Source organism: Aspergillus brasiliensis (genome assembly GCF_001889945.1).
Source record: "Aspergillus brasiliensis CBS 101740 unplaced genomic scaffold ASPBRscaffold_18, whole genome shotgun sequence".
NCBI lineage: Eukaryota > Fungi > Ascomycota > Eurotiomycetes > Eurotiales > Aspergillaceae > Aspergillus > Aspergillus brasiliensis.
The window spans coordinates 389118-406010 of NW_027137459.1; the positions used below are offsets into that span (position 1 = coordinate 389118).

Genomic DNA, 16893 nt, shown 5'->3' on the forward strand with positions numbered 1-16893 from the left:
TGACAAAGCGGCTATTTAAACAGTGTTTTCTCTAGTCGCCTTTGGCGAACCTGTTAATTAGCGAATAGTATGTCTGTTCCGTATCTCCACTATGTTGTTTCGATTCGTGGTAGTTATCAAGAGCAGCTATCACTAGGATGGATCTGTTGTGAGCAATCGTGCAGCTTATCTGCCAGCAGAATTTGACTGTTATTAGGCTACAAAGCCATGCTTATATTGTCGGAAGTTCGATATTACCAAGGGCCTAGATGATCTCGGCTAACGTCGCACAAGCAAGAAGTCTGGATCTTACCACGGGGCCTTCTGCCCTGTACTACTTCGGACTTCCAATGAGAATGACGATATTAGAGAGGTTGCCATCATGTTTCAGTGAATTCCTGGCATTCGGGCCTCGCCATTGCCAAGCACATCCAGAGATCTTCGTTAATATAAACAAGTCACATTGATTCTAGCGCCCTAGGTACATCACATAGATCAAAGCGTCCTTCCCTTTTTTCCGATTGTATCATGAACGACGGTCACGAGTAGCAACAAAGCTGCTCTTCCTACCATTCTGTATTCTGTACGTGAACACGGACGACCCAACCATATAGTGAGATCCTAATTTTGCTACTCTATTGTGCATTGAGTGGTCTAGAACATGCTGACATGCGCTGCCACGCCATAGTCTCGCTCCATAACGCTCAGGAAAGATCTAAATGTCTCAGTTTCATCTTGTGATAGTTCTACGTTTTGTTGGAGCATAACTAGAGATAGCCGTTCCCGGGCGCTTCTTCCCCACTTCGTTTCAATAAACCACATAAGACCTACAGTGGCTCTATGCAGCAAGCGAAGTAATTGAAATTAGTGCGTATTTTTGAGCCAGCTGTCACATTTCGGCGAGCGTCCGAGCGTCCACACTGCTCCGGTAAAATCCAGGGATCATACTACCCACGGCTATGTACTCAAGACGGCGACTTAGGAGCGCTACTAGGAATAAAGCCGATAGAAGTCTAGCAGAAATTGGAGACACCAATATTCAGGAAACAGCATATCTACGGAGTTCACGGATGTATAAACCTCCGGATCCACTACGAAGTGCCAGTCATTCCATCTAGTGTCTTTTGGAAGCGTATCCCCATATTCAAGGCACGAGCTACAGATACAAAGCCCCAAAGAAAATTCTACGCGAGCTCATATCGAATTCTCTCAGCTTCTATGCAGGTATAATCCTGCTCAATTTCCAGGCTTGGGAGCACGGCAAGCACGGAACATGCGGAACGTCGGGCGCTGTACCTTGTAGGGTTGCCCCGTTGCAATTTGCAAAGGTACATACGTACCGACATAAGGGTTGGGACATGATTGGACCTTTTCGCTCATAATATCTGCCGGAAAAAGAAGGAATCCTATTTATCCATCTGATAATCAATCTACGCATAGGCGCCGCTCCCCCTCGATTCAAAGCCGAATGCGATGGTTGTTATTTTGTATCGTTTTAAGTAACAGGCACGTGCAGACTTAGTTCGTGCTATCCTGTTTTCTTTCTATCTTTTTTTTTAATCCTTTTGTTTATTTTATTTTTTATTTATTCTTTTTTTTCTAATCGATTGGTGTGGTGGGTACTTCGCCAATGCTGCATCGGCGAAGATGAAGGACGGGGGCATTCCAGCACCTTTTGATATAATCGCCGATGAGAGGGTGTCCACCTCGGAAGTACTTACCCGAAGAGCTTTTTTTCCTGCTTTAATGACACGCCGAGCAAAAAAGATTTCTTCTCCCTTCTGACTGACTCGCCTTTCCTTCCGACACATGCATACTATTAGTACTACTAGAATAAGGGCGGGGTAAAAGAATAAAATTATTGATCAATGATTCTGAGATGAAGACAGATGCTAATATTCGCTTTCTTGACCTTGAGTATGATATTAAAGTTTAAACTTTAATACTTTATATAAAATAAAGATCATAACTACCGTTTGTTTACTCTTACTTCAAATTACACATACCAGATAGAATCCGCTTTATAAGCGGAAACATGTAATAAGAACAGCAAGACCAGGAGAGAACTCCGAATCCCTAACCTGGATTCATGAGATCATTGTTCGACTGATTGAACTAGTCTGGGTAATATATGAGTTTACTAGAGCAAATACTTATCTCTTAGGTTGGGGCGACTCGAACACCCAATAGTAAATACCAAAAATTTATGACTTACCGATTAGTCGACATGTAACGTCCAGGCATATTCTGTCTGCATGGTGGTGTGCTAGTAAGCGAGCCGTCCTCTCAGGATTGACAAAGAACTTGGTGCAGTCATGTTTGATCCTGATCACCGTGTCGCCCCTCAGCTTCAGCGCCAGACCATGGCTGAGAATTCCTACGCGGCTTTAAGATTGTTTGCGTGATTTTGATATTGGTCCAGACCGTCTGCAGTACCTGAAAAATTCCGCTGGTGGCAGACTAGGAGCAGAGACTGTACTCTTGGCGAGTGACCATAGAGCACCAACGGTACGTGGGCCAATCCTTTCTCCACCAATGCTCGATGATCGGAAAATAAGGGCCTCGGCACAGCAACCGCTCGATATGTGCAGTGGGACCTACGTTACAACTTACGATTGACAGGATTTGAGATTTGCTCCTCAAGGCCGTACTGGGAACAAAGACGCCAGTTATTATGTTGCATCAGCACAGGCAGTATATCTCTCGGGACTTTTGCCGCTATACATCGATGTCAGCTCAAGCGAACCGGCCAGAGAAGAGAGTGTGGCCTATGCCATGACATCGTGGGAATAATCACAAGCTGATCTACATGGCGGGCGCGGCCATTGTCTTGGATTGATAATTCACGGGAGGCCAGATATCGGACCATCTGCACTGCGCTCTTGTGAGGGATAGATGAAGCGACAATAAAGTAAAGACGGCATGGCCGATTTGAGGGAAAGAATGCCGGTTTCATGCACATATTTTCGATCCTCGTACGGGGCAACTGCTTGATGCACAGGCCACTGACATGGTAGAGACTAATTGACCGCGGGCTAGATATTACGGAGATAGAGGCTAGAATGGACCGGGCTGAACCGAAGATCGAAAGGTTCAGCGTACCGCCAATGGCCCAAGTGTTCGTAGAGAAATTTTACAATGCAGAAGCCATTTGTGCCGATAATGGGAGCTGGTGAAGGGTTCACCTGATCCCACACCTTCCCATTTCATACCAGCTTCCAACGTCTTCGACCTCTCCATCAGCAGACAGGCAAACAGCCAAGCAAAGCTCTTGCCAGCACATACAAGGATTTGTTGATCTGGGTCTGAGAAAATCTCAATCCAGAAGATGAACGAAAATATGTATACCCCGCATGGTGGACGCATAATAGCGGCTGACATATACTAGGCAATGTGTTCGCCGGGCTCCAATCTAGACTCTGCCACATATTTCCGCGGAAGGTCAGACACTGTCACATTTACCAGGATCGTTCCAAATAGCAAACCAGACCATCCTTCAATGCAACTAAATTCTTGGACAACCAAGTGATAAGTGTAAATTGGTAGGTGCTGTTTCGGGGGGTACTAACCTGTCGTTTGCGTAGTTTCCATTACTGAGCTCAACAGTGAACCCGCCCAACACACACCTAGAGCATCCCCCAGCGGAGAAAGTTTGTGCGGCGAGCTTTGGCACCGACTGCAGTACGACAAGTTGGTCACTTTGGCCCGTTTGTGGATCATACCGAGAGTGGAGGCAGGGGTTATCGCTGACCTTCGCTAGTTCGCTAGCGGACGGTGATGTTGGCTTATGCAAGATGCCCGACAGCTGTGGTTGAGCAAAGCTCTGCCGGATCCCAAAAATAATCTTTGCAGTGTGCGGCGCTCCAATCTTTCAATCGTCTTTAGCGTCGGGTATACCCTTGACAAGGGTATGTGCCCCTATCACCGTGTCTGTCGACAATCACCATTTTTCCAGGTCTGCGCCGGGCGCCCCCACCTGCCATTAGTCTGACAGCCGGTGGCGAGGAAGGATTTTCCTGGCCTTATTACTGGTGCAATGGACCAAGAAGGTACTGGGCAAGCCGCTGAGTAGCGCGGTGGCGAAGTTATGCATGCTACTAAGATAAATTTTGATATACCCGACAACCAGGATGCATCACTGCAGCTCCTGCATCTGGACCCGCTCTTTCCAAAACATAAATCGGCCGTTAGAACAATGAAAAAAGAATGCGATGGCAGGCAGGACCTGCGGATTCATCTAAGTGCACAGAACTCGTTTCGGGAAGCTCTACGGCTCATTGACGAATTTCCTTATCTCTACATTTTCCCGACACCTTCCTTGCGTGGTGCACCATGTCTCAACCTTGGGATGCCCAGTTTGACCGAGTAGCGAGCTTGTAGGTGTTCTTTACTTTCGACATTGTCTGTCCGAAAGACACAAGCTAATAATGTGTGATATTCGTTGTACAGAACGGCCGCTAGACCAGGGCTTCAGACAGGAGAGCTTGATATCACAGACATTTTCATTGCCAACCAACAGGGTCTTCCAGTTGAGCTGTCGAGGACCGAGGAGAGCCATTTACTCAACACCGGCTGGCCACATGTCCAGTCTCTCTGGCCCATCCTAGGGGTGAGAGAGTTCCAAGCATATTACGATGCCTTGTGGACGCCGGGACGCAGAGTCCGTCAGCCATCAGCTCTTGTTGACAGTTTACTAGCCATCTGCATGCAAGTCACCAGCACTGCTCTTTCCAGTGAGGCATCTGGTCGCAGCGATGTCCGGATAGTCGGACAACAGCTATATAATCACACCCGGCAACTTCTTCTGCAAGAGGAACAGGCTGCCCCGACGGTGGCCACCGTACAGACATTCATCTTCTCGAGCATCTATCTGTTGTACACGGACCGCATTGAGCCGGCATACACCACGATCGACGGCGCAGTGCGCTTGGCATATGGACTTGGCCTCCATCACGATCCTCCAGAGGAGATGGATGCAAGGCAGCGGGAGGTCCGGCGCCGGGTGTGGTGGGCTTTGTATACACTGGAGAGCTACCTCACCACTAGTATGGGGCGACCATCACTCATTGTTCAGGGTGAGATATCCTGCGGCTGGCCGACGATCTCCCCAATGGGCGGCTTGAGCTCGAATCACTTTCAGGTGCACTGGGCCAAGCTACTCATGTCATTCCAGATTGTACGAACAGTTTTTGAGCGTCAACAAACAGAGCTTCTCCGAGAGACCCATGAGACTGACATCCGCAACCTACCAGGCATCTTGGAGTCAATCGCAGTGTTTATGGTGCGACCTCTTAAGGCTATCCGGGAAGGTCTTAAAACGGTTCCTTCTCCGTTACGGATTCCTCGAAAGGACGGTAGTCGTGGCTTTTCATTCCTCTTGAAAGGAGCAACTGTTAGTCTGGACCGTAAAGCCCCCTTGTGGCTTCAGCGACAGCAGTTCGCCCTCGAAGTTAGCTACCACAGTCTGAGTGTGGCGGTTCTGCGGCCCTTTCTTTACTTGCAGGGCGGCGAACCGAGCTCAATGCCGCGAGCACATGCGCACGCTGTCACCGGCCTGAAGCACGCCATCACATTAACGGTGATCTGCCACCAAAGTCTAGTTGAAGGTGAAAGCCTTGCGAGGTGCCTCTCGGTCTTCCGCTGTCAGTGGGACAGCTGTCTCTATCTCCTAGCCTTTATTTTGGCCAACCCGAAGTGCACCTTCGCCGCGGAAGCGCAAAAGGCTGTGGATACTGCCATGGGAACGTTTACTATGCTCGTGGATTGTCTTGGGATGCCGCATGGAGCCCCAGAGATCATGGATGATCTCCGAAGGCGCGCAGAAGAGGTGGTCTGTCCGCCTGCCAGCATAGTTTCACCTACGAGCCAGCCAGCATCGTGCATTGGCTCGGCGGCAGTGTCCTCTCCAGGATCCCTTGCATCCAGCGGCGTCATGTCTGATCATAGCCATCTTGCCTTCGACGAGACCCAAATACCACCTATGGTCAACCTATCATTTGGCTCTGATGTGGGTAGTCTTGAAGCCCTTGCAACGGAGCCCGAGCTGTCAACGGAAACAGCGTTTGAAGTGTCGAGCTGGACCGACAACAACATGTTGGATATTGACATGAGTTGGGTGGCGGACAGTGTACTGGTGGAACCATGGCAAAATACTCCGGATCATGTATACAGATAGGAATGCAACACTTGAGTCGTGACAAGACATGCGTAGAAAGAGTAGTGGATGCCACTTCCCGACTCGCACTCGGATATCCCGACGGTGGTGTGCCGAGCTGCAGGTATAAAAATCATCAATTGGAGAAACCCAAGCTGACCCACCGGGCCGGTCTGTTCTTGATCTCCACCTGAATTTGTCGATCTCTACCTGATACCTACAACTGGCTAACGTAGTTACACTTCTAATCAAATTCCACTCGCCTACGGAGTAAACTCACAATCATAAGTTCAAAAAACAAACTCGGACTCTCATTCTCCCATCATCCACCCTTAACCCCCTTTTTTATATTCTAATGAATCTACACAGCTTCGCACTCCACAAACCCATCATAATCCTCAGCCCCCGTATGCGTAATCAAACCCGCAAGCTCATCCTCGCCATTAAAAATCACTCGATCCGCACCCGGCGAACCACCATCATATACCTCGTAATCATCCAGAATTGGATACTCGTAGTATGTTCCCGAGACGCTGAAATCGAACCCTTCGTAGTCATGGTAGACGTGTGGGTAGTCGTCGATCGTCCGCCCTTCTTCGTGTAGGCTGTACCCCTTGGATTGGGCGGCGCTGATGTCGCTGGCCCAGTAGCAGTGCGTGCCGCAGTAGTAAACACATTTGGAGTCGGAGTCGGAGGAGGAGGCTGAGTGGGTGATGGTGTTGGTGTTGGTGTTGGCATGGGGGTTTGAGGAGGGGGCGGCGAGGGTCGTTGAGATGAGGAGGGGGAGGATGGGGAGGATTGTCTATATATTTAGTTTGTTAGATGTTGTTTGGTAGTGGTAGTGGTGGTGGTGCATGAAGGGATGGATGTGTGTGAGATAGATGGTTATGGGAGACTATGTACCTTGAGCTGGAACATTGTGTCTGATTTCACTCGTTGAGGTATACCCTTCTCGGTTCTTTCCAACTTCTGTCTTTGCTAGTTGCTACTGTCTGATGAGATGAGACATTAGCATTGTATACTGTATTTATATCATTCCCTGATTCTCTCTCACTACCCTATGCATCAATCCGTTATGCTATCCATGTATCCATGTATACTACTCCTGCAAAACACGTACCACCCATCTATCCCCCAACCAATAATTCCCACAAACCAACAGTAGAAACAAGAAGAATTTCAAGGAGTAGATCAATCCCGTCGGAGATCGAGTTGATCAGGCCAGACTGCATCTTTCAACCCCTCTCCTCTATCCAATCATCAATCCAATATAACCAAACAAGCAATACCAAGCAAGTACAAGCATCACCATGATAAGCCACGTTCTCACATCACTCGTTGAGGAGAATTTTCTCTCCTGCTGGCTGCATATACTAATGCTCGGTAGCAACCGCCCGGTCAGGAACTCCGACGGACACTCCGGATAGAACCCACTGCATCTTCTTTTCTCCAACGAATGAAGAACTTGACTTCATGTGCGCAGGTATTATTGCTGGAGCCTAGTGTGATTTTGTGAAGCTTCTGAATTCTTGGTTCCTGAAGGATTGATGCATCAGTGGTGGGTATATCTATAACGGGATAAGGATTCTTCAGGACTGGGTCGGGTCTGGATAGGGCATGTGGTTGACTGGGTGGTTGGCAACGGTATATGAGGCCGGAGAAGTACCAATCTCTAGGCGGAGATGGATGCATTGTTGCCTGTTGCTGCTGCGGGTGGCGCGATACCCGCTGTATACTCCGTGCCTCGTAATGCTGAAGGATTGTTCTATGTGTGCGTTCTACCATTGGGAATCGACTCAAATCATGCCACACTGTGTTTTAATTGCGAGTAAATTGCGAGTAAGTTGCTCCAAATTGATAGAAACGATATATATAAAATGTCAATGAATTGAATGAGTAGTCGGGATAGTTCGTGGCTTATTGAGAACGTCCAAGCCAGTCGCAAGACTCTAATCTTGCACTGTGCTTCGAGAGCTTTCAACCTGCCGAAGCACAATTATACACGTGTTTGACTCCGGATCATAGGCGTGTATGCACTCAATGCGTAGTCCCACACGTTCAGCCAGCTCCATCCATTGCTTCTTTGTTCGCTCCTTACCACCAAGCGAGATCATCAAGGACATATCAGCCAAGGCTGCTTGCCATGGGGCATTCCCATCCGGCAGCACAATCTCGTCCACGAGGACTCTTGACCCAGACTCCATGGCGGTAGCAAGATGTTGGAGGATCTGGATGCATTGGGAATCCGGGTAGTCGTGAAGGATTCGTCGCAAGTAGTAGAATCTTGCTCCTGTTGAGCCAAGTTTGGATTAGATGATGGCCAAAATTTTCAAGAATACGAGATCTGCTTACCCTTGATTGTCTGCTGCTGGAAAATGTTGTGGGCCATAACCCTAATACCGTCCAGGGAAGGAAGGTGATTGACCGCTTCGGGAAGGTCCTGCAGCACAAGGTGCTCTTGGAGATGGGGATACTTGTTTCGGAGCTGAATGCATTGGTGGCCATGACCACCGCCGACATCAACAAAGAAAACCTTTCCTTCAGGATGCACTGGAGCAACACGAAGAGCCTCTTGGTGAAAGAGGTCGAAGTTCGAAAACCAGTCTGTGGATTGAAGGCCGGTCATGACTTTTTGTAGAGCATCGAAGAGCTTCGGACGCTGAGATAACCACTCAAAACAGGTGAGATCTGTACAGAAGGCCTTTTGAAACGGAGTGTTCTTATTATCCGTAATATCGTTGTAATTATTCTCTGCGAAGAAGCCTGGAAATGCTTGACTGGCTGGCCCACAGGTTTCGAATCTGTTTCATGAGTAAATAAATAGCCTCATGTCAATACACTATGAGCAATCTTACGCGTAGAGTACGAATGCCTCCGAACGCTCATCTGCAAGCATTCTGGTTGTTCGCTTGGCTCGGAATTGTCCCGCCGCCGTCTCTTCGATGATGCCATTTGCTGCAAGGTAGCGAAGAATGCGTTCTGATTCGCATGTCAAAGCAGTCTTAGTATCCCTGAGCTCTTTCTTCAGACATGAGATGCTTACCCAGGAGCTGTAGGTCAACTTTCAAATCCTTGGCCAGCTCCGATGGTGTCCATGCGCAGTCATGCAGTGCCAACTTTCGGAAAAGACCAGTATTCATTCCGAGCATGACGACTGCCACTCGCAGGTGCTACGAGACGAGTCAGACATGTGCAACGTAGCTATGTGGAGGAACCAAGTACCGAGTTGAAAAGATCCATGATCATATCCATCGGGCTCTGTAGATCCGGCAGAAGGGAGCGGAGTTCATTGTAAATGCTGGCGCGACCTGGCTCATCAGCCGTCAGGGCCAAGGCACGAATCTGAGAGATGATAGAGTCCATTGGAATGAAAGAAGTTGTTGGACAGGAAACCAGTAGCAGCATGGTTGGATTATATAGAGCTCGTCTCAGGGCTTGGTTCTCCGCGGAATCTCCGCGGGCTACTGCCACGATGATTGGCTCGATGGAGGACGCCTTCGGATCCTTCGCCACGTTCGTGTCGACTCTCACCTCTATTGTCTCGCATTATCATCACTTTATCCAGAGACACAAGTGTCAAAACATGCACGATGCCTCCTCGGTCACATATACGGAAGCAAATTTCGCGCCCAAGGCCTGTTTCGTGCCACTTCTGTCGGTCGCGAAAACTGCGGTGCAGCCGTCAGCTTCCCTGCTCCAATTGCATCAGTCGGGGAATTGACTGCGGATTGCACTCCATAGTATCGAATGACAGTCCTCAGAGTAATAATAATAGTCATGAAACAGCGGATATTCTGACACGCCTGCAACGGCTAGAGGAGATCGTCCTTCGAACAGACCGACAGTCTATTCGAGCGCAAGACCCGAAGCTAGATCGTCGTAGAAGTCGACCACAGCTGGCGCGAAAGGACAAGCAAGCGGCGGCGGATGCAATTTGGCTCGAATCGGAGTGCGCAAGCCAGTTGTCGTGTGTATGTATATCCCCAGCCTTCTGCTGAAGACCACAGGTAACCATCAACAGAGTTCCATCCGAACTGACACGACGACTTTTCGATCATGTTCGATATGGGATATCACTAGTGTGATGACCATTAACGGCGGCAGTCCAGGCCACTTGGTTAGAAGCTTTTCGATCCCACTCTACCAAGAGTCGAAAATTCTGATTGAAAAGTATTTGGATGATATCACCTACATCCATCATGTTATCCTCAGCGACTTACTGCGTACAATGGTCGACAACATCTACCGTGGCATCGACGAACATACACCCGTAAGCCCTGGCCAGATGGCACTCCTTCTGAGCATCCTGTCCAGTGCGATGTATACATGGACGCGGAAGGACTCGGAAGGAGCATCATTGGCGACTCCTCAGCAGGTGAATGCGGCATCTTCTCTGTGGGTTCAAGGAACACTAGACCTGCTAGATCACTGTCGTCGCATCTCTCTTCAATCTCTTGAGGCGATCCAGGCAATGATTATCATATCGTTTGTCATCACTAATATTGAAGGTATCACTGCTCGATTCCGTGATTTGTTATCAACAGCCATAACCGCAGCGCGAGAGCTGTCATTGCACAGAGTCGACCTTCAAGCAGGGGTAGACGGAAGAGAGGAGACTTCTGGCGCTTCTGTTGACGCTGAAATGAAGCGAAGAGTGTGGTGGTATCTGGTTGCTACGGATTGGTATGTACCTTCGTCCATCTGCCTCTCACTAAGCCCCATTACTGAGTGGCACAGGATGGCATCGCAGTTTCCTGGTCCTCATAGGGGCACCTACAGCATCAATCCCCTACATATGGTGGTCAGGAAGCCTCGCCATGTTAATGATGCAGATGTTACGGGTGGTTTCCCCGTCATGGACCGACCGATGGACCAACCTACCGAAATCTCATATAGTCTTCAGCGTATCAAGCTAGCAGAGATATGTCGGGAAGTCATAGATTCTTCTTCAATGACCACATACAACGACGGGGATATCGAGTCAGAGAGGCTTTTGGGGGTGGACCAGAGGATTGTTACATTCATTGAACAATTACCACCGTTCTTCCGCCTGGACGGGGATGCCTTTGAGGACCTGATGGCCAAGTATCCGAATATTGCACCGGGCATTATGATCCAGCGGTATATCCTGAATTCCCTAGTCTATTCACAGCGATGCCGACTGCATCTCCCATACTTAGCCCGCGGTTTGGTAGATTCAATTTATGCCCCCTCAAGCGAGGCTTGTCTGGAAGCAGCCCGCTGTGTCATCCAGGCAGAAAGGATGCTGGCAATTGAAGATATCCCTTTTGTGCTTACGAGACTGAAATTCTCGGGCATTTTGCAGTGCGTTGGCATCGCGATTACGGCCCTTTTCCTGGGAATGTGTCTTTCTCAGGACCCTGTACGTCGGCAAGAGCGCCGGGCGGAAGTAGTCGACGCATGCAGCATTCTGAAGGACGCCACGAAAGACTCCCCCGTTGCCATCAAGCTCCTTGAGTCTTTCCAGCGAGTATTGCGAAAACATGATATGTCGGTCAGCGAGGCTCTTTCTGAGTCGGTCTGTGCCGACAGCAGCCCATCCAGCCTTACCGACATGATTGTCGGCGAACAGGAGGATAGCATCCCCGCCCTTCCCCACCTGGATGAGATTTGGCAGATTTCCCAACTTGACGCGAATATCCAAGCATTCGATTGGGATGCCTTATTCCGTGAACTTGATTGTCCGATGTTGTCGAGCTAGCTTCACTGCGGCTCCTCTCGAGGATGAGTGTTGGCAAGACCCTCTGTCAGACCCGGTAGCTCCGGATTATCTATCCACCTCGTCCGAGGGAAATGACGGCTAGATGAATTTCCATGGATGAGTGCCACAAATGTTTTTTTACAGCCTGAGGCATCGACATTATCAGAAGGGTCAAACAGTAAGCAGGCATTATGAGTGGCTACCCATACTTGCAATACCCATACTTGCAATTTGGTCGCACATGGAACGTCAAAGACGTTACAAAGTTTGAACCTGTTTCACGTAGAAACGGGCGGAGACATTGCACATCTCTACCTCAATAGGCAAGAGGCGTTTGAGTGGGATGAAGCTGTGACAGAGATGGCCACTATCTAGTTAGTCAATTGGTTGAGCCATTGTCATGGCCGCAATGGTACTCATTGAGTGACTTGCTGCCTCCGTAGTCATTGGATGGTTGAAAATAGGACCAGACAACGGGATAATATCCGGTTCCTGATCCTTTGTCCTGTTGTACAAGGGAAGAAAAGAGCGTAAAGTTCTTGGAGACGAGTGGGGGACGGGTGACATCATCTGCACGGGGGCGGTGCAAGATGGCATTAAGCAATTCCCCCCAATGGCCCATCTTGCCTCTCTGTCTAGTCTCTCTCTCTCTGGCTGCTCCGTTTCTCCCCTCTCCGTGTTTCGGCTGTCCCGCTTCGACCAGCTGCTATCTCTCCTGCTGGCTGGCCATCTCTCTCATCCCATTCTTCTACCCCCGTGTGCCTTTCCGACCTTGCAATGGCCGCCGAAGAAGATCCGCTCATTCAGGCGCTGCCGCCGGCCACTGACTACCTCACCTATCTCACCCTCCTCGAATACCAACTCACTCCCGCCCGCCTTCCCATCCTCCACAAGCTGCTCCAGGATGAAGTCCTGACGACCAACATCGGCTGGGACCTGGTGCAGCTGTTGCTGCCCATGCTGCCCCAATCCCTCGATTGCCTGCACGACATCGCCCGGCTGGGAAACCCCCGAGAGGTCATATTGCGAGTGTCCGATGCGCTCATGCAGTTACAACCCGAGGACGAGGATGATGATAGTGAAGATGGCACGGCTGAGCTTGATGAAGCATCGCAAGATGCTACGGATGCCAAAGATAGCGCATCGAAACAAGCATCCCTGCCCCGCCATATCTTGCAGTTCAATACTCTGGTCTCGATGTTGTCGGTTCTCCACTCCCGCATCCAGACCAAATCCCCGAGTCGGTTCCTCGCAACGTCGCTGCAGGCTGTACTGGAAGCATACACCCTCATGCCCACGAACGAGACGACGTATGCGTTGTTGGAGTTCTTCAGAGACGTCTCACCCTCCAAGAGACCGGCACCGCCACCCAGAGTGCCCAGCGAGTCGAGCGTGTTGCGTCTCTCAGAGAAATCAGCCCCGGATCCGGAAGCCGAGGTCCAGTCCCCTTCTCCGGCCACCGACGATGAGCCGGTTTTGGTTCAAGGGTTTCTACAATTCGGCCTGATCGAGGCTCTCAAGTCATACCTACTGAGCTTCACAGGGCCGTCGGACCCGGGTATGTCCTGGGCGATTAGACTGCAAGAGAAATTGCAACCTGGTTTGCGTCTGGCCAAGCAGGAGACACCGAGCGATGCCTTTGCCAATCATAAAGAGCTGAAAGAGAGGGACATGATCATTGCCAAGATCACGGTAAGCTACCAACAAACTTGCTAACTGAGTTCTACTAACGGTTGCAGGCTCTATCTCGAGATTTTGGTCTCAATGACAAGAAACTTTTGGAAATTGCCCTCCAGTCCCCGGGAGACCAGCCTCTCCCTCTAGACTTTGAGGAACCGCCCAGGAAAGCTGATGAGATTCCAATGGAAAGACACGGCTCCTTGTTGCTGCTCGCGGCGCGGGCGGCTACCGCGGAACTATTCTCGTCTGGCCAAGTCAGTCCGATCGCCATATTCCCCGACTTGGCACGGATCTTCCACAACTTCGTCGGAGGATACAATTCTCCAGACGAAGTGGCATTCGGACAGCCCCAGGTGCTGCTGGACTCTCTGCTTACGCTGACCGTCTTTTCCATGCAAAAACCAAGCGACACAGCACCCCACGAGAAGGATTTCATCGACTTCGTGCTGACCTTGACTGCTTGTACTGCGCGTCAAAACTATAGCTCCGTGCGACGGATTCCTGGGACGATCATCCAGACCCACCCGTCGCAGGTCACCCAATTCAAAGTGATCCGAACCGTTCTGGAAGACGATCGCTTCCAGAGCGTTAAGGACAGTGCGATTGGCTGGCTCAAGACCGGTATCCTCGAAGCAGCAAACTCGTCCAAGGCTGGCACTTCAGCAGAGCCCAGCATCTTCCTAGACCCGCACTACTTCTCTGTGCTGTTCCCCTCACTCTTCAACTCGACCGACCTGTTCATGAATGTCTCCTCCGACCTCGTGGCATCCTTCATCAAGTTCTCCCAGATTCTATCCCCCTCCATCCATGCGGCTCTCGGCCTCTACTACACTATCGTATCGTCACCGCACCTGCGCAAGCAGCTCCAGCTCGAGAAGACCTACGTCTACTTTCGCAATCGATTCCTCGAGCCGCTCAAATCCCTCTGCCATGCCTTCGAAGCCGACCTGGCGCAGAACGGCGGCGACGGGAAGATCGAAGCGGCGGTCGGCGAGAGCCTGAGCCAAGTAGGAATGGCGCGATCGGTCGGCTTGGTCTCATACATGCTGGAACAAGTCGAAGACGCGGTCGGGGAGGCATTCGTGGACGAGTCCGACCTGCCGGAGCCGAGTGCGGATGATATTGCGCGGGTAGACATGATTCGGAAGGAGACGTCGCCTTGAAAGTGGGTTCTGTACATAGTTTGATTCGGGCCTGAGGATTTCAATGTGCAGGCCTATTGATACCTCTTGCTATAGTATGATGAGATAGAGCTAGTGGCTAATATATGGAAGCTACTGCTGTGATTGACATTGATAACCAGTCTTATTTGCAACCTCATGACCATTCTCATACTACTATCACTAAATCACGACAGTTACAACTATACACAATGTACTACCCTCCTCCTTCCTCCTAGCACATTCCTCTCACCTACAAACCTGACTTTCCCCTCCGAACAGGAACCCCATCCCGCACCTCCCCAAACTCACCCAAATCCCACTCCCCCCAACAAGAGAAATCATACTCCGCTTTCCGCAAACTATCCCTCTGTCCGCGTAGAAACGCACCCAACTCGCACCACCCATCACTCCGAAACGGACAACACTCCGGAAGACTCTGATGGAGCGGCACCGTGCGCTGATTAAGTAGGAAGTGCACGTATTCCGTCTCCTTCGTATGCTTGAGATAAATGTTATCCTCGTGGTGGTGGCTACGATTCGGGTTAATCTTATGTGGAGCGCGGATTATCTCGATGTTGAGACGGCCGGCGAAAGGGATGATTTTGGCGGTTTGGAAGGAGTGGTTATAGCGGGGTGGGTGGATGGTATTTTCTTCATCATCACCAGTGTGATGATACTCTGGAAATGGGAGGTCAGCGAATTGGCGTAGACCGAAGGCTACGAGGACAGAGACGAGGATCTTGTCGTGTGCGAAGTCGAGGTACAAGGATTGATTGGTAGGGAAGGTGATGGGGTTGTTGGTGTTCAGGGTGAGGTTTGCGGCGGAGGAGGATCCGGGAGTCGAGAAGGAGCGGTTCTCGACGCGTGCGAGGAATTCTTCCACCCAGGTGATCCCCATGGCGCGGCTGATGGGACATTGGAACCCCGAGTTGCCGCCGAAGGTGAGGTCGTAGGTGTAGGAGAAGTCTTCCCATTCGCGGAAGGTGAAGAGGGTGCACCAGGGGCTGTAGCCGAGGGCGACGGTTTCGTAGGCGCAGAGGGTTTGCGCGGTGAAGCTGTCGTTGATGGTCCAGTGGTAGTTAACGGAGAGGTAGTTGAGGTGGTGGGTTCGGTGGGCAAGGTAGTGGTGTTTCCATTTGGTGACGGTGTCGGCGACGTAGTCGTCGTCGAAGGAGATTTTCATGGCGTTGGGACAGGCGTTCTTGGCTTGGAGGGAGGTGTTGAAGTGCTTTTCTTCGATCATGGCGAGCAGGTTCACGTGCTCGTCCCAGTCGAGGTGGAAGAACCCGGCGAGGAAGTTCTCGGCGCTTTTGAGCATGCGATCTTGCGTGGTGGTGCGTGCGACGATCTTGGTACCGGGGGTGTAGAGGTGGCCGTAGTTGAAGAAGTTGAGCACGCCGCTCTCCAGTAGGTCTTCTCGTCCTCGTGTGGTGAGCATATCGGCTCCGAGGTTGTAGGTCCAGTCATGGATGAATGCGAGTTCGTCTTTGAACACGGCCCCGTGGGCTGTAGCGTTGGCGAGGGCCTTGGCCCAGTTGGCGAAATCATCCCCTTCGTTCTTGTTGGGATAGCGTGAGCCGTGTCGGTGCAGCAGATGCATTTGCGTGATGTTCGAGCCTTTGGGGCGTGGGAGTTCGTCCACTCCGAATCCGTCGGCGCGAGGGTAGTACGGACTGTTAGGCTATGTAGCTGCATGCTGGCTATCAGGCACAGAGCATATTTACCTCAAGATTCCCATGTGGTGAAATATATTGCGATCTTTGGCTCCGCGGATGGGCTGCGATGTCTCCAGCGGATGGTTGACTGTGTAGGTGGCCGGATTGCCAAAGGGAGCCGGGTTAGTCTGTGCTAGAAACGGTGCAGCTCCAGTCGCCGTGTAGCCTGCCTCTGTTAGTTGAGCAGGTGGAAAGGTAAGAGTCGCACACCTTGGAAACTTTGTGGTCGGGTTTTGAACCATTCTGGCTCTGTGGTGGTGGGTGCCACTTCCATCACATACTGATCGTTGGCGGAGACCCGCGAGACAAGTAGCAGAGGGAGACTGGCCCAGAAGATATTGAGTCTCATTTTGTAAGAAGCCGCATAATTGAAGGCGACGATAAAGGTGAATCCAGCAGGGACTAAGAACAGTTCAAGGAGGAGTGACTATTTACGTCAGTCCATTTGCCTTGGAGAGGACACCGAGCTCAGGTTCGAGC

At 50.6% G+C, this 16893-nt stretch overlaps 6 protein-coding genes across 6 annotated transcripts; 3 read left to right on the forward strand and 3 right to left on the reverse strand.

Moving 5' to 3' along the window:
- Positions 1–4311: 4311 nt before the first annotated feature.
- ASPBRDRAFT_59366 (fungal specific transcription factor domain-containing protein) lies at positions 4312–6154 on the forward strand (the record flags this gene model as incomplete). The annotated part of the gene is made up of 2 exons (XM_067628048.1): positions 4312–4355; positions 4429–6154. 2 exons carry the CDS (start codon positions 4312–4314, stop codon positions 6152–6154), a joined length of 1770 nt encoding a protein of 589 aa, XP_067474193.1.
- Positions 6155–6494: 340 nt separating this feature from the next.
- ASPBRDRAFT_59367 (uncharacterized protein) lies at positions 6495–7051 on the reverse strand (the record flags this gene model as incomplete). The annotated part of the gene is made up of 2 exons (XM_067628049.1): positions 6495–6935; positions 7037–7051. The coding sequence occupies 2 exons, from the start codon at positions 7049–7051 to the stop codon at positions 6495–6497; spliced, it is 456 nt and encodes a 151-aa protein (XP_067474194.1).
- A 648-nt stretch (positions 7052–7699) lies between these two features.
- On the reverse strand, positions 7700–9400 carry ASPBRDRAFT_48485 (uncharacterized protein). The gene is made up of 5 exons (XM_067626096.1): positions 9356–9400; positions 9177–9303; positions 8989–9112; positions 8486–8934; positions 7700–8423 (listed from the first exon to the last, which is right to left on the reverse strand). Exons 1-5 carry the CDS (start codon positions 9383–9385, stop codon positions 8083–8085), a joined length of 1071 nt encoding a protein of 356 aa, XP_067474195.1. The 5' UTR covers positions 9386–9400; the 3' UTR covers positions 7700–8082.
- Positions 9401–9690: 290 nt separating this feature from the next.
- Positions 9691–11734, forward strand: ASPBRDRAFT_187720 (uncharacterized protein; the record flags this gene model as incomplete). Its single annotated transcript, XM_067620108.1, has 4 exons — positions 9691–10104; positions 10155–10820; positions 10863–11672; positions 11699–11734. Exons 1-4 carry the CDS (start codon positions 9724–9726, stop codon positions 11732–11734), a joined length of 1893 nt encoding a protein of 630 aa, XP_067474196.1. The 5' UTR covers positions 9691–9723.
- An 898-nt stretch (positions 11735–12632) lies between these two features.
- On the forward strand, positions 12633–14698 carry ASPBRDRAFT_34692 (uncharacterized protein; the record flags this gene model as incomplete). The annotated part of the gene is made up of 2 exons (XM_067623262.1): positions 12633–13547; positions 13595–14698. The coding sequence occupies 2 exons, from the start codon at positions 12633–12635 to the stop codon at positions 14696–14698; spliced, it is 2019 nt and encodes a 672-aa protein (XP_067474197.1).
- A 134-nt stretch (positions 14699–14832) lies between these two features.
- On the reverse strand, positions 14833–16676 carry ASPBRDRAFT_48490 (histidine phosphatase family protein). Its single transcript, XM_067626097.1, has 2 exons — positions 16423–16676; positions 14833–16371 (listed from the first exon to the last, which is right to left on the reverse strand). The coding sequence occupies exons 1-2, from the start codon at positions 16653–16655 to the stop codon at positions 14949–14951; spliced, it is 1656 nt and encodes a 551-aa protein (XP_067474198.1). The 5' UTR covers positions 16656–16676; the 3' UTR covers positions 14833–14948.
- Between the last annotated feature and the right edge of the window lie 217 nt (positions 16677–16893).

Coding starts and splice junctions, on each gene's coding strand:
- ASPBRDRAFT_48485 (XM_067626096.1), bottom strand. CDS start 9,385: ATGGATATGATCATGGATCTTTTCAACTCG. Junction 9,304..9,355: donor TCATGGATCTTTTCAACTCG/GTACTTGGTTCC, acceptor CTCGTCTCGTAG/CACCTGCGAGTGGCAGTCGT. Junction 8,424..8,485: donor CCAGCAGCAGACAATCAAGG/GTAAGCAGATCT, acceptor TTGGCTCAACAG/GAGCAAGATTCTACTACTTG.
- ASPBRDRAFT_48490 (XM_067626097.1), bottom strand. CDS start 16,655: ATGGTTCAAAACCCGACCACAAAGTTTCCAAGGTGTGCGACTCTTACC. Junction 16,372..16,422: donor CACCACATGGGAATCTTGAG/GTAAATATGCTC, acceptor ATAGCCTAACAG/TCCGTACTACCCTCGCGCCG.